Below are 16023 nucleotides of genomic sequence, written 5' to 3'. Positions count from 1 at the left end.
ACAAAACCAAACAAAACCCTAAAGTTTTTTCTCCTTTTCAGGATTCAGGACTAAAAAAAAATTAAAGTAGTGGGGCTGCAGTTTTTACCTCAGCTGAGTGTCCTACAGTTTAACTGTTTCCAAGTGTCTATAAAGCTATATTCATCTTAACATACTGTTAAAGGACATGAGAATTTTTTTTTTTTTACTAGGCCAATGGATGAACGTAAAAAATGACAGTGCTCTTTTAAAGCAGGTAACAGATCTGCTCCTTTATTTTCCTTTGGAATAGTAACAGTGTTATTAGTACTACAACAACCTGAAGTAGAAGCGGTTTCCTGCTTGTGAGAAACCAAAAATCAAAGAGAGCGTATCTCAGAACATGTTGGATCACAGGAAAGTGCACACAATTTCCTGATTTCTTCTGTAATTTGCATGTGACTAGATGCTACCAAAACCTGCAATCTCAGATGGTCCTTACTCGGCGAGTATACACATAAATAGTAAAGAATAAAAAAATAGAAGGTAGAACCTTTAAAACTTTATTTGAAAACAGTCAAACAAATGAACAGGGTTCTGCAATTCTTCTTTTTTTTTTTTTAATAAATTTTTCCAGACTTCAATTTTCTAAATATTCATCTCCTTCTTCAGCCTCTGCTTCTACTGAGTCTACACCAACTTCTTCATAATCTTTCTCAAGGGCAGCCAGATCTTCCCGGGCTTCAGAAAATTCTCCTTCCTCCATTCCTTCCCCAACATACCAATGCACAAAGGCACGCTTAGCATACATGAGATCAAATTTGTGGTCAAGGCGAGCCCACGCTTCAGCAATAGCAGTTGTATTACTCAGCATACACACAGCCCGCTGCACCTTTGCAAGGTCACCACCTGGCACCACAGTTGGAGGCTGGTAGTTAATGCCCACCTTCAAGAAAACAAACAAAAACTTTCCTTATGAGTGCTAGGGCTTAAAGACTTATTTCTGTTAACAATTAAAAATCACCATGGTTATGAACAAATAAAATAGCTTACAGTTATTTTGCACTTCATCAAAATATTTAACAGGGACACTACAACACTGTAGAATGTTACCTCTGACTATTCTACAATGCCTAATAATTGAAACATCAAGCACTTAAAGCGCTATGCAAGTACCTTGAATCCAGTTGGGCACCAATCCACAAACTGAATGGTACGTTTGGTCTTGATAGTAGCAATAGCTGCATTGACGTCTTTGGGAACAACGTCACCTCTATACAGCATACAGCAGGCCATGTATTTGCCGTGGCGAGGGTCACATTTTACCATCTGGTTGGCTGGCTCAAAACAAGCGTTGGTAATTTCAGCCACAGATAACTGCTCATGATATGCTTTTTCAGCGGAGATTACAGGGGCATATGTTACTAGGGGGAAATGGATTCGTGGGTATGGAACAAGGTTAGTTTGAAATTCTGTCAGATCTACATTGAGGGCTCCATCAAAACGCAGTGAAGCTGTGATGGATGAAACAATTTGCCCAATTAATCGGTTTAAATTGGTGTAAGTAGGACGTTCAATGTCAAGGTTACGACGACATATATCGTAAATGGCTTCATTATCTACCATGAAGGCACAGTCTGAATGCTCTAATGTTGTGTGGGTAGTTAGAATTGAGTTGTAAGGTTCCACTACAGCAGTGGAAACTTGTGGTGCTGGATAAATCGCAAACTCTAGTTTAGATTTTTTGCCGTAGTCAACAGAGAGCCTTTCCATGAGCAGAGAGGCAAACCCTGAACCAGTGCCTCCTCCAAAACTATGAAAGATAAGGAAACCTTGCAGCCCGGTGCACAGATCAGCCTATAATGGGGTGGGGAAAAAGTGGGAAGAAAAAAAAAAAAGTTATTGATGATTTTGGAGAAAGCATTATTAAAATAATCATTCAAAAGCATTTCTTTCTTAAGTTTCTTAGGTTTAGATTGTTATAATAAAAAAGACAGCATTATTGAAAGATGGTCTTCCTTTTTTCTTGCATGTCTTTTACTCAAAAGTACTAGTGCCTCTGCACTAGTAATAACACAGAAAATAACTTTTTCTGAATAGGAGTATTTTAATATTTTAAAGTTGCTTTATTGTCTTTGACACCATTTTAATACTACTGAAAGCAAGAGCAGCTGTGCACCACTGTGACAAGTTATTATAAATTACAGCTGGGTTACAGCTTTAGAATCTGTTTATGTTCCCATTCTAGCTTTCAGCAAGTATCAATTAGATGTTGAAAACAAGTTTGGGGTTTTTAATTTTTGTAATTTTAAATAGACAATCACTATTTCACTTTGAATCATATCATCCTACGTGAGTTTCTCACAATACAATGTCAAGATAAAAAAAAAACTAGACAAGTAATTAAAATTGCTAAGCATTTAACCAAAACCTGAGGTTCAGGGCACTAGAAATATTTTGCGTGACACATAATGGCATGATTCAAACTGAACAAACAAAAAAAGTATAACAACGTTGTTACACTTGTTTAAGGCTTTTCTAGTATGTTTCTGAGGTATCCTTAAAATACTTTCAAATAATGGTATTTCAGAGCCTAAAAAATTTCAAGCTTTACTGACTGAATTTTTATTTAACTGGGGTGGGGGCGGAGGAGATGTTTTGTTTTAAGAAGTGTTTTGTTTTAAACAATCAACTATGCACAAAATTCTTAGGGAAAAAACACAGCAACCCATCACTATAGATAGCTATAGAGCTGTATCAATTATTTTAAATACTGACTTGCAGCATGAATCCTTACCAGTTTGCGAATACGGTCTAGCACTAGATCAACAATCTCTTTTCCAATGGTATAATGGCCTCTGGCATAATTATTGGCTGCATCTTCCTTCCCAGTAATGAGCTGCTCAGGATGGAATAACTGCCTGTATGTGCCTGTACGTACTTCATCTACAAAGAAACAAAATACCACAACATAAATTTGATCTGTCCAGTTCTGTGTGTGCTGCCTAGTGTCTACGCACTAAGTGCACATGTTAAAAGAGTGCAGACAGCATCCCTGACTATACGCAGTTTGTCTGACCAGCCTAAAAAGTTGGCACGACTTCAGCCCCTTTGTTTAGGGGAAAACAGCAGGCACTCACAAAGCAGTATTTGTACCTGAGAACACAGAGGTCACTCTACATTACAGGTATAGACAAGATTCCGGACAGCAATTAAACAAAGCTCTGAATGCAGTGCAGCAGCCTAGAAAGATTATCCAGACTGTAAAAAAGTTCTATTGTTTTCCAAATGTTGTTAACCTGTAGACCATTATTTCCTTTCTTTCAAATAACAATAACCTCAAATGTCAAAACGGCATCCAGACACACATCTTTTAAAATCTATAGTGTTCTGAACAAACAAAAGACCATAGGGGATCTTCACTTTTACGCTGAAGATCTTTAACACTGGGTACATACCAACTACAGTTGGCTCTAGGTCCACAAACACTGCTCTGGGAACATGTTTACCAGCTCCGGTCTCACTGAAGAAGGTGTTAAATGAATCATCTCCACCTCCGATAGTTTTATCGCTAGGCATTTGGCCATCAGGCTGGATCCCATGTTCAAGACAATACAATTCCCAACAGGCATTGCCAATCTGAACACCAGCCTGACCAACGTGGATGGATATGCATTCACGCTGCAAATTAAAAGCAGAACAACGATAATGAGATATGGAGCTACTTGTCTTCAAGATTTTATTCTCATAATAACTAGCTATCTGTGGGTTGTATCTTTCCATGATCTTTCTCTGCTGCAGTATTCCCTGCAGCTTCCCGGTTGCTCTTGAGTGACAATTTAACTGATCAAATTGTCTGCTGCTGGCAAGTCTCTACTCACCTTAGTTGCCCTGGGCTGACTGAGAATATTGGAAGGTCTGTGAATGCATAGGGTGAATACAGATTCATCATCCCTTACCATGCTGCACATATATTATATCTTTAATATTCTGCCGAGTCTCTTTTTCACCTTCCTTTAGTTTTGGAAGACTTCTTTGTATAATATCCCCAAATTTCCTTGATTTGTTGCCAAATCACGTACTGGGTAACTGTTGCAAGAATCTTTCCTGCACAGGACCACTTAGTATGTTTTCCTTTATACTAAGCAGAGATATCTAGCCCCTGGCAATTCATACATACTTGAGTTCCTCTCTGAAATCATCTGAGAGTCCCAATCAAATGTCATCTGCCCACTTTTAGCCAGCTCCTTTGATTCTAAGCAACAATGCCATGTATGTTTAATCTCTCAACACCTCAATTTTGTCTTACGTCCGAGACGGAAATAAGCTGTTTTTCTAGCTTACTGTTACAGTATATCCAAGAAAAAGCAGAGGTGGAAAAGAAAAAAGTAGGGTGTCCGGGCTGCTCTTTCCTGTTTTCCTGATAGCTTCATCAAAACTTGTATCCTTGATTCCACGTTTTAATTCTCACCCCCGCGGTTCTATCAGAAGCCTTCTGCCAGCGAGACTAACTCTGTGCTTATTTCCACTTCCATTCCGTTGGCACCGTGTTTCCAAAGCTTCCCCGCCGCCTCACCGTTTCCCGCTCCCTGCCGCCTTACTGCCGGGCGGCCCTCAAGGCCGGCGCGAGAGGCTCCCCGCACCCACCACCCCCCCGCCCGCCGCCGCTGCCCTCTCCAGAGCACGCGGCCCCAGGCCGTTGGCTGCCGGCCCTGCCCCTCTCCTCTCACTGGCTACGCGCAGGCCCCTGCGGCTCTGCGCGCCAGGACAGCCCGGGGCGGCGGCACGGTCCGGTCGGCGGCCGCCGTGCTCTTTCCCGCCGTCTCTCGGCCGCCTGGGTCAGGTTTCAGTCTGCTCCTCACCTCTCCGCGCGGGAGGCGCCCACTACGGACTGACTTTCGTTGCTTTTCTGCGTGTCTCGTCTTACTAGCCGCCGGCCGGTTTCTGTGCCGCGCCTCCCCTCAACTACTAACTCTTGCACTAATTTCTCTCCTTCTCCCCAGCCCTCCTGCCTTACTGCTACCGCAGGGAACTTCACACAGAGACCGCCTGCAAGTCCAGCCGCAGCACGTGCAGTCATAAGCTCCCCAGACTGCCGCAGCAGCAGCACTCCCAAACACCCTCCCTCTGCCCAGCCGCGACGGTCCCGCTCCGCACCATGACGCCTTGCCAAGCCGAGGAGCTCCAGCTGCGCCACACAACACCCGCCGCCGCCTGTCGAGCACCTCCAACTGTCGACGGCTAACCGCCTCGAGCCCCACGCCCTCGCGCGCTGGCTTCCCATTGGCTGTTACCCGGGCGGTCCGGAGGCGAACGGAGACCGCTGATTAGCCGAGGGCGCTCCTCTCCCCACGTGGGGCGATGATTGCCATATGCTCTCCTGAAAGCGCGCGAGCAGGGGTGTGCCCAGAGGGCGGGGCTTGAGCTGCCCTGCGCGTGGGGGTGTCGGCGCGAGGCGGTAAACTGGGGCGTCGGGCGGCGCGTCGGGGCTGCCGTCGGCCGGGAGGGCCGTGAGGGAGGGCCGGCGCGGGAGGGCCGGCGCGGGAGCGCCGTGAGCACCTCGGCTCGTACCGGCTCCGGGGCGTGCTCGGGGCCAGCGGCCGGAGGTGGGGACGGCTGCGAAGCACCGGGTTGGCTGGAGCGCGCTTCTGTGGCTGCTGTTTTCGAGGCCGCGAGAAGGCTGCTGCCCGTCAGGGCTACGGCATGAGGGCTGGCGCGCTGCGCCGTCGGGGAGAGGAGACCTCTGACAGCCTGGAAATCCCTTTTAGCAGAAAAAGACCGGCAGCTGAGTAGGTGAAGCTGGATGTCCAGAGTTGAAGTGAACACACTCAGTTGCTTTCTCGAGTAGCAGCCGTGCCACAGGTGGTTTTTTTCCTCCCTTTCTTTCCTCTTTCTCCCTTTCCTTTCTGTCAAAACTTCTTTTCTAGTGGTCAGCATATCCCCTGTAATGCTCCCCATGTAGCATTCCTGCATGGAGGTTTTTCCTGGTAGGTACATGAGGCTGGAGTAGGAGATCAGATTGGTCCACCAAATGCAGCAAATGCTTTATGCTTTTTTTGACTAGCAGCAGAGAAGGTTATTTTTCTGTAACATTACTTCTGCCTAACAGGCCAACAGAAATCTCGCAGAAAGAAATCTAGCTAGAAGTCTTAATTTATTTTAATGTACTTCTAGTCAAAATTGGACAGGAAGGCATTACAATCAAATAGTCCTTTTTTTTTCTTTATATCGAGACTTTTTTTTAACTTGGGCATAGCTTATTAACAGCCTTGTACAACAGAAAGATTCAGTCTAGATTATTCTATTTATGACAGAGTGAATGAAAGTTGAAGAAAAAACTTACTCTGTTGAGACAGCTGCCTGAAAGCTGAAATGGGAAAAGAAATTCCATGTGTTATTATAAATGTCAACCTATTCACATTCTATTACTGTCAGTTGTATCCTTGCTCTGTATTTAAAAGCTGTGCTGAGCCAAAGAAGTTCTCTGTTTCAGGGGTCTGCCCACAAGGCTTGATTTCAGGTTATTTGCGGTAGTTAAGTTCTGTTTCTCTGCAAAATACAACCCATGTATCTGTGGTTCTAGAAGAAAATAAATTCTTCCAAAAGAAACTACAAAACTCAATAGTGTTTTATTCTTGGGGGGGGGGTTTGAGATTGAAGCTAGAGTATTTTTCTATGAGATCGCAGTTGTTCCAAAGCAAGTTTTACGCATTTTTTATATGAGGTTTTCCATAATTTACAACCAATTGCATTTAAAGCTACATGTGAGGGACTGATTTAAAACTGAGGTTAACGCCTGGTTTCTGCTATTGTTTTGAATTTTTTTTTAACAAACCTTTTTAGAAAAGCAGTTTATACCTGGGAACTGGTGCAAATATGGCCATATTCTTACTAAACAGATTCTTCCCCATTGTACTCAAGAATCTAACAATAGGATTTTTACCATTTTAAATTTGTGTTAGTTTTATAGGGTCAATACTGCTATGGAATATTGAGCTGAAGGAGATCTATGGCATGACTTGCTTTCATTGACACACAATATTTTGTACACAATTTAAATATATGTATGTCTATCTCTGGTTAGGTTGTGGATTAGGCTGTTTCACTGCTAAGTTCTGTAATACACAGAGGACTAGGAGTGAGCAAATAAGATAACCCTCACACACATATAATCATATCCTAAGCTGAGACTGGTGTCAGTGGTGAGGTTGTATTTAAAGTCAGAGATGCAGAGGCTGAAGTACTTTCTTTATTATGGAGCCTTTCAAGCCTGCTGCGTAAAAAAGGCTTGCAAAGACAAATTAATTGTGTACTAAGGATGACCTAGTTTATGGTTGAAATTTGACTTTGGCCTTAGAGCTAGAGTTAATTTAAAGCCCAGGACAGGACAGTTTTAAGAGGTAGGTGTACTGCTTGATTCTGAGAGGCGCAGGCCCATAATGAAGATTGCCATGATAAAAGAGAATGTAATTCTATCACTGGTGTTGATGTTTCATCCATCCTGAAGCTTATCTTTAGCAATGTGACTTTAGCAAGGAGTCTGTTTAAGATGCAGTTTTAAAACCACCAAAGTAAGTTGAAAATAGGCCCATTTTGGCTTTTTTTTTAAATTTATTGTCCTCATTTTTGAAGGTGCCAGACACTTTATTGTGTCCAGTTCTTTATGCTGATCTACATCCACACAATCATTGCTTTCTATTGTGTGAGTTGTAACTCCATTTTGAAGTACAAAAGTTGGTAAAATTTTTCTTGAGAGTGAAGAAAAATCTGTGTTTGAATTATTTTGCATAAATATTGCATTAGAAGGGCCAGCTCTTAAGTGTAGACACTTTCTCGCGTAAAATCCTAGCTTTGGCATATAAAGCCTGGAAAACCAGACTGGGAAGAATCAGATGTTGGGCAGAAGCCCTTTCCGAGACAACGATGGCACCACTCGGCGTCAACAGCATTGGCATCTTTCCTTTGAATCATCTTTTGTATAGTGCAGCTAGCCTGAGTCTCCTAGGCTTGTCACCACTGCTTTTTGTCCCTGCTCCATCCCTTTCCTTTTTCTGGAATGGATACAGGGAAAATGAGATGCTGCCTACAGTGCTGGGAAGTCTTGAAACAAGCCTTGAGCTGAATGCAATCCTGTATCTAGTTTGGAAAACAAAAAAAGATGGGGGGGCATATTTGCTTGTGAACAGTTTATCCTTTTTATCTTTGGGGCTTTCTTTTTATGAATAACCTACTAAAATTAAAGTTTCTTTATGTTCTACTTTTAATATATAAATATAAAAATGTATCATCTTTATAAAATTGCATTGGATTATTTGAAAACAATCAAGTATCATCTTACAGATCTTTCTCTGAGTAGCTTTTCTTGAAGAAATTATGGAGGTGACTTTAAATGGTGGTGGTTTTCAGTATGAATGACAGATGATACTTCAAAGGTGGCCCTTTTTGGACTGGCCCCTCAGCGCAGGCAGGACAGAAAACAAGCTTTGAGGGGACAATATCTTTAGTTTTGTTTAGACAACATTGTCCTAATGTAATAGAAATGTACTAAGGCAATATGTATAAGTTTCTGAAAGTGATAGTGCACTTAACTTCAGTGTTCCTCTTTTTTCTTGTGCAACTTGCATCTGCATCTGAATTGTACACGTACGTTTGTCTGCTTGAATCCTGAAATACACTGGAGTAGTAAAGGTTGACAGATTTTATATTAGCGTAAAATTTTATATCCTTATTAGATGGGGTCTCTAAACCCATTGAGGGTCTTCAGATGTTTTGGCTAAGATTTTTTTTCTTTTTTCTTTTTTCCCAGCCCCCTTCCTGTTCATTTCCTCTTGCAAGTCCTTTCACATTTTTTTTAAAACTTCTATTTATACATTTTTGTTTTCTTACTATTTTATCTGTAAATTATTCTTATATTGGTGCAAACCATCAGCCAGTCATTTGGAGCCAATAATAAAGGCCTAGTGTTTACTGTCCTGCAGTAAAATGGGACTTCGGGTACAGGCCAAGATGGGATAGGGATTAAAATCAGAGAGGGCAAAGTGGCCATGACATCAATTTTAGCACACCGTCATTCCTGGGGTATCACTATTTCCAGTGCCTTCCTAGCTAGTGACAACACTTAGGAGTATATCATTCTTAACTTTTCATCAATATGTCTAATACATTTTAACATAACTTCAGGCAAGACACTGCTTGGGCCCTTCCTCCTTATCAAAACTATTTAGTATCATTCGAATACTGTCATTGGTGGCCGGTCACAAGTGGTGTTCCCCAGGGCTCTGTGTTGGGGCCAGTTCTGTTTAATATCTTTATCAATGATTTGGACAAAGGGATTGAATGCACCCTCAGTAAGTTTGCAGACGACACCAAGTTGTGCGGGAGTGTTGATCTGCTGGAGGGTAGGCAGGCTCTGCAGAGGGACCTGGACAGGCTGGGTCGATGGGCTGTGGACAATTGTATGGGGTTCAACAAGGCTCAGTGCTGGGTCCTGCACTTGGGCCACAGCAACCCCATGCAACGCTACAGGCTTGGGGAGGAGTGGCTGGAAAGCTGCCTGGCAGAGAAGGACCTGGGGCTGTTGGTTGACAGCCGCCTGAATATGAGCCAGCAGTGTGCCCAGGTGGCCAAGAAAGCCAATGGCATCCTGGCTTGTATCAAAAATAGCGTGGCCAGCAGGAGTAGGGCAGTGATTGTGCTCCTGTACTCGGCACTGGTGAGGCCACACCTCGAATGCTGTGTTCAGTTTTGGGCCCCTCACTCCGAGAGACATGGAGGGTCTGGAGCGTGTCCAGAGAAGGGCAACGGAGCTGGGGAAGGGTCTGGAGCACAAGGCTGACGGGGAGCGGCTGAGGGACCTGGGGTTGTTCAGCCTGGAGAAAAGGAGGCTGAGGGGAGACCTTATCGCTCTCTACAACTACCTGAAAGGAGGTTGTCATGAGGTGGGGGTCGGTCTCTTCTCCCAAGTAACAAATGACAGGACAAGAGGAAATGGCCTCAGGTTGCGCCAGGAGAGGTTTAGCTTGGATATTAGGAAATTTTACTTCACCGAAAGGGTTATCAAGCATTGGAACAGGCCGCCCAGCGAAGCCGTTGAGTCGCCATCCCTGGAGGTATTTAAAAGACGTTTGGATGAGGTGCTTAGGGACATGGTATAGTGGTGGTCTTGGTAGTGTTAGGTTTACGGTTGGACTTGATGATCTTAAAGGTCTTTTCCAACCTATACGATTCTGTGATTCTGTGAATGCTGAGCATCTTGTTTGGAGAAACATTGAATCACTCACAAATAGAGTATGCCTTAATTGGCAGAGAGATTTCAATAATTATTATAATTCACTAGTAAATATTAGAAATCTAGAGAATTTACAAACAGGAAGACAGTATAAAAATACTATAGACTAGCACACCTAGTAAAGAAGCAGCCACAAATGCAATTACTAAAGCAAGCATTGTTGAAGGTTACACTGGTTTGCAATGGGGAGGTTATACATCTTTCTTGTTAGGCAAGTAGATCTGTATAAAATGCAAGTAGATCTCATAGCACTGTGGAGTTCCATTAATCAGTATCTCTTGTTGATTCATCAAACTTTCTTACCATATAGGATATACTAATAAATAATTAATGACCCTTAAGGTCTAATACTCGTTATCTATTCCTTTGTAGCATAGAATTTCTTGCTGCTCCCATTTATTCTCAGCTGCATCAGGATGGAGTACAACATTAACTTACATTTTTTAAAAACACATTCCCTCTTACAGTGGAAATCAGTGATTAAAATATTGTTAACGTTACTAACATTGTTTACATTAATTTATTAATTTCTAGACCTTTCCTTATATTACACTTTTGTAATTGGCAGGCAAAACAAGGTACTCTATGCAGTAATTAACGGTATTTCCTGTGTTAAGTATAAAACTGTAAAAAAACCAACCAACCAAAAAAACCCCCAAAACCTCAAACCTCCAAACAAACAAAAAATCCGACCCTGTAATAATTTTAGAATATTTACAATGAAAATCATCAATGAATTTCTCCATATATTTTTTTTTTTACTGTTAAGCAAGGAGAACAATGCGATTACCTTTTTTTCATTTTTACCAGAAATAGTAGCTAAAACAATAGTGAAATTAGACTAAAACTGATGCTTTTTGTGTATTGTTCTTGTTAAACTGTATAAAATTATAGCATGATTTAGAATAAAACAGGTTTTGTAGAGACTACTTCAAATGAGGTTCCACCTAGAATAAATGTACCATGCATTTGTGAAGCAACGCATCTGCTAACTAACATTAATCAGTTGCACCTTGTTCTTTTCACCAAAAGCAATGGAGCAGTTTACCTTTTATTTTTCTCACACACACACACACACACCCCCACAACAAACAAAAACCCTAAACCAACCAGCCAACAAAAAAAGAAAAACCCAAAGAAAAGCAAATGACAGATTTGCTGTTAACAATAAGAACTGGTAAAAATTAAGACGAAGAAATTGCTATTAATTCATAGAAGCCAGTGGAGTGATGCTTAATTCATGTTAAGCATGAGCCTAACCTAAGCTGATGTGTTTCTAATTGCAGTGCTTTGGGTTTTTCTAAGGTAAGTGTAATGGAAGACATGCAAAGATGAACACAGCCACCTTTATAATTCCATAAAAACAGATTAGCTTGTTAACTTGTTTGCTTTTAAGTCCCTCACAAGAAGATGATTTTTTTCATTCCTTAGGAATGCATAAATATGTCAGGGTCAAATTATTGCTAGGCAAATCTGCTGTGTACTCCTCAAATTCCTGCCCAATGTGACAATAGTTCAAGCTGGTCTGAATCACAGCAGGGACAGAGGCCCTTGTCCATTCCATGGAACTTGCACTGCTTACTGGAGCGACTTACTTGTGAGCCAGTTGCTCTAGACTCCTCCTGCAAGCACAGAGAGAAAAGCACTTCCACAGGATGATTTAGACTCTGAGCTCCACCATACTGCCAAGATGCCTACTGTTTTCTCTCACAGTGACCCATAGATCTATTTCACTCTCTGTCTCAAGACTCCAGATATGTTCCTTCCTGCATCTTCAGACCATTGGCTTGCTGAAAGTACCAAATTACGGGGATTTACTAATTTTCTTACATTTACTGGTACATCATTGATGCTGACTTATGGGGCACGGTTCCCTGCTGACAGAGGCAGCTATGTCACAGAATTCCTATTATAAATTGATCTCAAAGATAACCATTTATTTTGGTCTCATTCCTTCTGGAAGGGTTATCTAGGACTGTCATGGTTTAACCCCAGCCAGCAACTAAGCACCACACAGCTGCTCGCTCACTCCCCCCGTGTGGGATGGGGGAGAGAATCAGAAGAGCAAAAGTGAGAAAACTCGTGGGTTGAGATAAAGGCAGCTTAATAGGGAAAGCAAAAGCTGCGCACACAAGCAAAGCAAAACGAGGAATTCCTTCAGTCCTTCCCATGGGCAGGCAGGTGTTCAGCCATCTCCAGGAAAGCAGGGCTCCATCACGCGTAACGGTTACTTGGGAAGACAAACACCATCGCTCCGAACATCCCCCCCCTTCCTCCTTCTTCCCCAGCTTTATATACTGAGCATGACGCCATATGGTATGGAATAGCCCTTTGGTCAGTTGGGGTCAGCTGTCCCATCTGTGCCCCCTCCCAGCTTCTTGTGCACCTGGCAGAGCATGGGAAGCTGAAAAGTCCTTGATTTAGTGTAAGCACTACTTAGCAACAACTAAAACATCTCTGTATTATCAACAGTGTTTTCAGCACAAATCCAAAACATAGCCCCATGCTAGCTGTTATAAAGAAAATTAACTCTATCTCAGCTGAAACCAGGACAAGAACCCAATTATTCATGTTGGTATCTTTTCTATTTATTTCTGATCTAAATGTATATATGGGTAGCTACAACCATTTGTGCTTCTGTGAACAATTTTGGTTAGGTTATATAATCCTTTTCCTCTCTCAGGGGTTCGCTCTGTTGATATGTGTATAAAAATTAATCATATCCTACTTCTCAGTCTTTGTCTTAGTGCACTAAGTAAGCCAAGCTCTTTTAGGCCTCTCATAAGGCACATTTTTTATTCCTTATCACTGCCTAACTAAAGCTGATCAAACTTAATTCTCATGAACTTTGGTGTTTAGAATTCTGCACAAAGCTATATTCCATGCTTTACTGGCAAAACTTTTGTGGGGCCGTTAATTCTACTCTCTGCTGGAAAAAGTTGTGCAGATAAATGCCAAGATAGCATTTAAATTTAAATTATAAAATTATCCATTTACCGCTGACTGACTTGACTGTGTTCAACCCTTCCTACTATCTTTTCATACATGTCAAACTCCTTCGTATACTCTTAGCTACAGAATTTCTTGTACATCTTAACCATTCTAGCCTGATGGGTCATGCGAACTCAGGAAGATTTTTTCACCTTGACTCTTCATGGACATAAATCTTTATTAAAAGGCAGTTATCCACACATATAGCAATGACTGTGGCACAGAAGAGAAAAAATAGGCATATGCAGCATTGCTATCTTATGGTAATGATGGAAAAAAATGTTTAGTGTCAACAAAGGGAGAAATGAGAGGAGGTGTCATTGTAGACCACTCCTTTCACTTCAGGAAATGAGTCTGAGAAAGTAAGTTCTCAAAAATATTGGCTGTGGTATAGAGCCTCTAAGAGGGACTGTGTATTCAGCCTTTTTCATGTATTCTTCAAGAGAAATTACAGTAAAAAAATGTCCCGTAAAAAAAATCTGAAAGGACTTGACATTCCATCACTGCCGGATATTTTGTCTGTGGATTTGGAACTGCTGATGCAGAAAATACAGCCCTTTTGAAAACACAGGCAGGACACAAGCTGCTATACCTAACCTTTTATAGGATATGGTGTGTGCTGATCTTTGTGGTCTCAGCCATATTGATCGTATCAGATTGGAAAATAACCAGACTGGAATATTCCTTTATTTTATAGATGACTGAGTCTGTGTTTCTGGTATATTCAAGAGAAGACAACAAAAATCTTCCAAGCTTTGTATGACAGAAGAAAAATTACGGGGGGGAGGGGAGCATAAGGAAACAGTATGGGGATAATGAACAGTATAAATCAGTGAAGAAAAGTATTTGTTTCTGAAAGGCTTTTGATATTTAAAATTGTTCCTGTTCAAATGTGTAGCAATCTTAAATATCGAAGTTATACGTGAAAGGGAGAGAGAGCAGCGAACTGTGCAAGTCTTAGCGTTTCTGACTGCAAGACATTCTCTGTAGGTTTTCATGGAACTGCGGATGTTGGAAGCTCAGCGTTAGACTCCATGTCCCAGGTCTCCTGCCTTGCCGAGGAGTAGGATTGCCTTCAGTCTGCCACAAGCGTTGCTTTAAGAGTTAGGAAGCAAATGGGAACCGGTCCAGTTTGCAGAAGAGCTTCTGTTGGAAAATTACTGTAAGTGAACTCTCTTTGTCACTTTTGGTTTTGATGAATGTGCAAGTCCTTATGGGAGAATGTTCTATCACTTTTTTTCTCCCCCAAAAAAGCCTAATGAACAGTTTCCTAGACTCTTGTCTTCTTATAGTTTTCCTTGTAAGTATATGGCTTTACTTGTAAAAGCTATAATAGAAGTTTTATTTTGGTATTTGTGACCTGCAAATTTGCACTGACCAAAACAGGTACACGGACAGATTTTAAACTCCATCTCGAACCACTGAATCTGTGAGAAAGTGTCACTAATTTAATGAAAAACAGGGTCTTGCCTAGAAAACTACACTTCTGTTTGAAAGATCTCTGCAGACTGAAGTTAAAATTGGCTTCTAAAAGATGGAATAAGTCAGTCTTAAAACTATCTAGGACCATGGCTGTACCTGTATAAATCTGAAGAGAAGAAATTATGTATTCGCATAGAAGAAAATTCTGTCAAAAATCAATCTAACAATTCTGGGTTTCTGTCTTTGCCTCTGACAAAGTTAGTCTGGCAGATCTATTATAAGCCAATGAATTTATACATCAGATACATTAGATTTCAATGTTGGGACAGTTTGCCCCAATGGTAATCCTTACACAAAATTTGTTGGCCAAGTTTTAAGGATAAGTAATTGAAAAGCTGGGATTTGGTTTCTTTTTTCTTGTTGTTGTTGTTCATGGTTTTTTGTTTGGTTGGTTTTTTTACATTAACCTGCATCTTTAGATAAAACTATGTAATTTTCTTTCATCTAGCATCCAGGTTTATCCAAGAAGACTGCTGCATAAATCCCTTTGTGACAAAACATTTTTTCCAATGGATAGCAGTGGCTGCCTCGATGACTTAGTGAAAGTATTTATTTTCAATTATTTAATGGAATGGAATGGAACCCTGGAATGGTGGGTGAAAGTATTCAGTTTTTAGCAAAGGAAGCTTTTAAAACTCGTCCTTTTTTTTTCTTTTTTTTTTTTAACAGTAGGCCAATGAAGAAGAAAAATTCTATTTTCCTCATCTGTTGTTGGTTACAGCAAGTATCTATTTGACTTAAATTACAGCTCATTCAGTTGCGATTTTTGGGAGAAGCTGTGGGAAGCTTCAGAGTGGTTTCATTTAAGGAACATGAAAATACTTTTCAAAAGGCTCTATCCTGCAAGGATATAAATGCTTTTAATTATCACTGACCTTGGCAATGATTGATGACTTCACACACAGATACTTCAACAGACCTCAGCAACGTGCGATTTCTGCATGAGGTAGCGTACCATATGCTTTTCCTTCTTTAGTGTATTAGAGATGCTACTTGCTAAATCAGATTCTTATTTCAAGATAAACTTTCAGAAGAATCACGTTCTGACAACCTCGTGCTTTGCCCTTTGCATCCTCTTTCATTTTCTGGGCATCTTTGCAAACTCGTAAACATTTTCTTCTCCGTAACTTGCGGTTAATTGCACATGCTCTCTACCAGTGTAAGTACATTATTTTCACACAGCCACTCGTCTGATGCAGTTCCCGCGGTGTGCTGGTAGGGCCGGGTGCCCCGGAGGGGGGGTGCTTGACACGTCTGCCGGGCCGCTCCGGATGGCGTCGCCGGCACAGCCCGCCGCGGGGCTT

General features: G+C 41.5%; 1 protein-coding gene across 3 annotated transcripts; it reads right to left on the bottom strand.

Moving 5' to 3' along the window:
• Window positions 1-554: 554 nt before the first annotated feature.
• LOC142412062 (tubulin alpha-3 chain) lies at window positions 555-16006 on the bottom strand. Of its 3 annotated transcripts, none has more exons than XM_075506668.1 (5): window positions 15595-16006; window positions 3417-3639; window positions 2756-2904; window positions 1135-1815; window positions 555-904 (listed from the first exon to the last, which is right to left on the bottom strand). In XM_075506668.1, exons 2-5 carry the CDS (start codon window positions 3535-3537, stop codon window positions 599-601), a joined length of 1257 nt encoding a protein of 418 aa, XP_075362783.1. In that variant the 5' UTR covers window positions 3538-3639; window positions 15595-16006; the 3' UTR covers window positions 555-598. The 3 variants fall into 3 exon arrangements, with proteins under 3 accessions (XP_075362783.1, XP_075362782.1, XP_075362784.1); XM_075506667.1 differs by lacking the exon at window positions 15595-16006 and adding an exon at window positions 5116-5253; XM_075506669.1 differs by lacking the exon at window positions 3417-3639 and having other exon boundaries at window positions 15595-15679.
• Between the last annotated feature and the right edge of the window lie 17 nt (window positions 16007-16023).

The sequence above is a fragment of the Mycteria americana genome, chromosome 7, assembly GCF_035582795.1.
Source record: "Mycteria americana isolate JAX WOST 10 ecotype Jacksonville Zoo and Gardens chromosome 7, USCA_MyAme_1.0, whole genome shotgun sequence".
NCBI classification, from domain to species: domain Eukaryota; kingdom Metazoa; phylum Chordata; class Aves; order Ciconiiformes; family Ciconiidae; genus Mycteria; species Mycteria americana.
This window is presented reverse-complemented; position numbering and strand designations above follow the sequence as displayed.

What these genes read in the sequence shown, in the direction of transcription:
- LOC142412062 (XM_075506667.1), bottom strand. An exon ending in TAGACCGTATTCGCAAACTG is followed by an intron (nt 1,816 to 2,755) that starts GTAAGGATTCAT and finishes ACCCCATTATAG; the next exon opens with GCTGATCTGTGCACCGGGCT. An exon ending in GGTGCCCAACTGGATTCAAG is followed by an intron (nt 905 to 1,134) that starts GTACTTGCATAG and finishes GTTTTCTTGAAG; the next exon opens with GTGGGCATTAACTACCAGCC.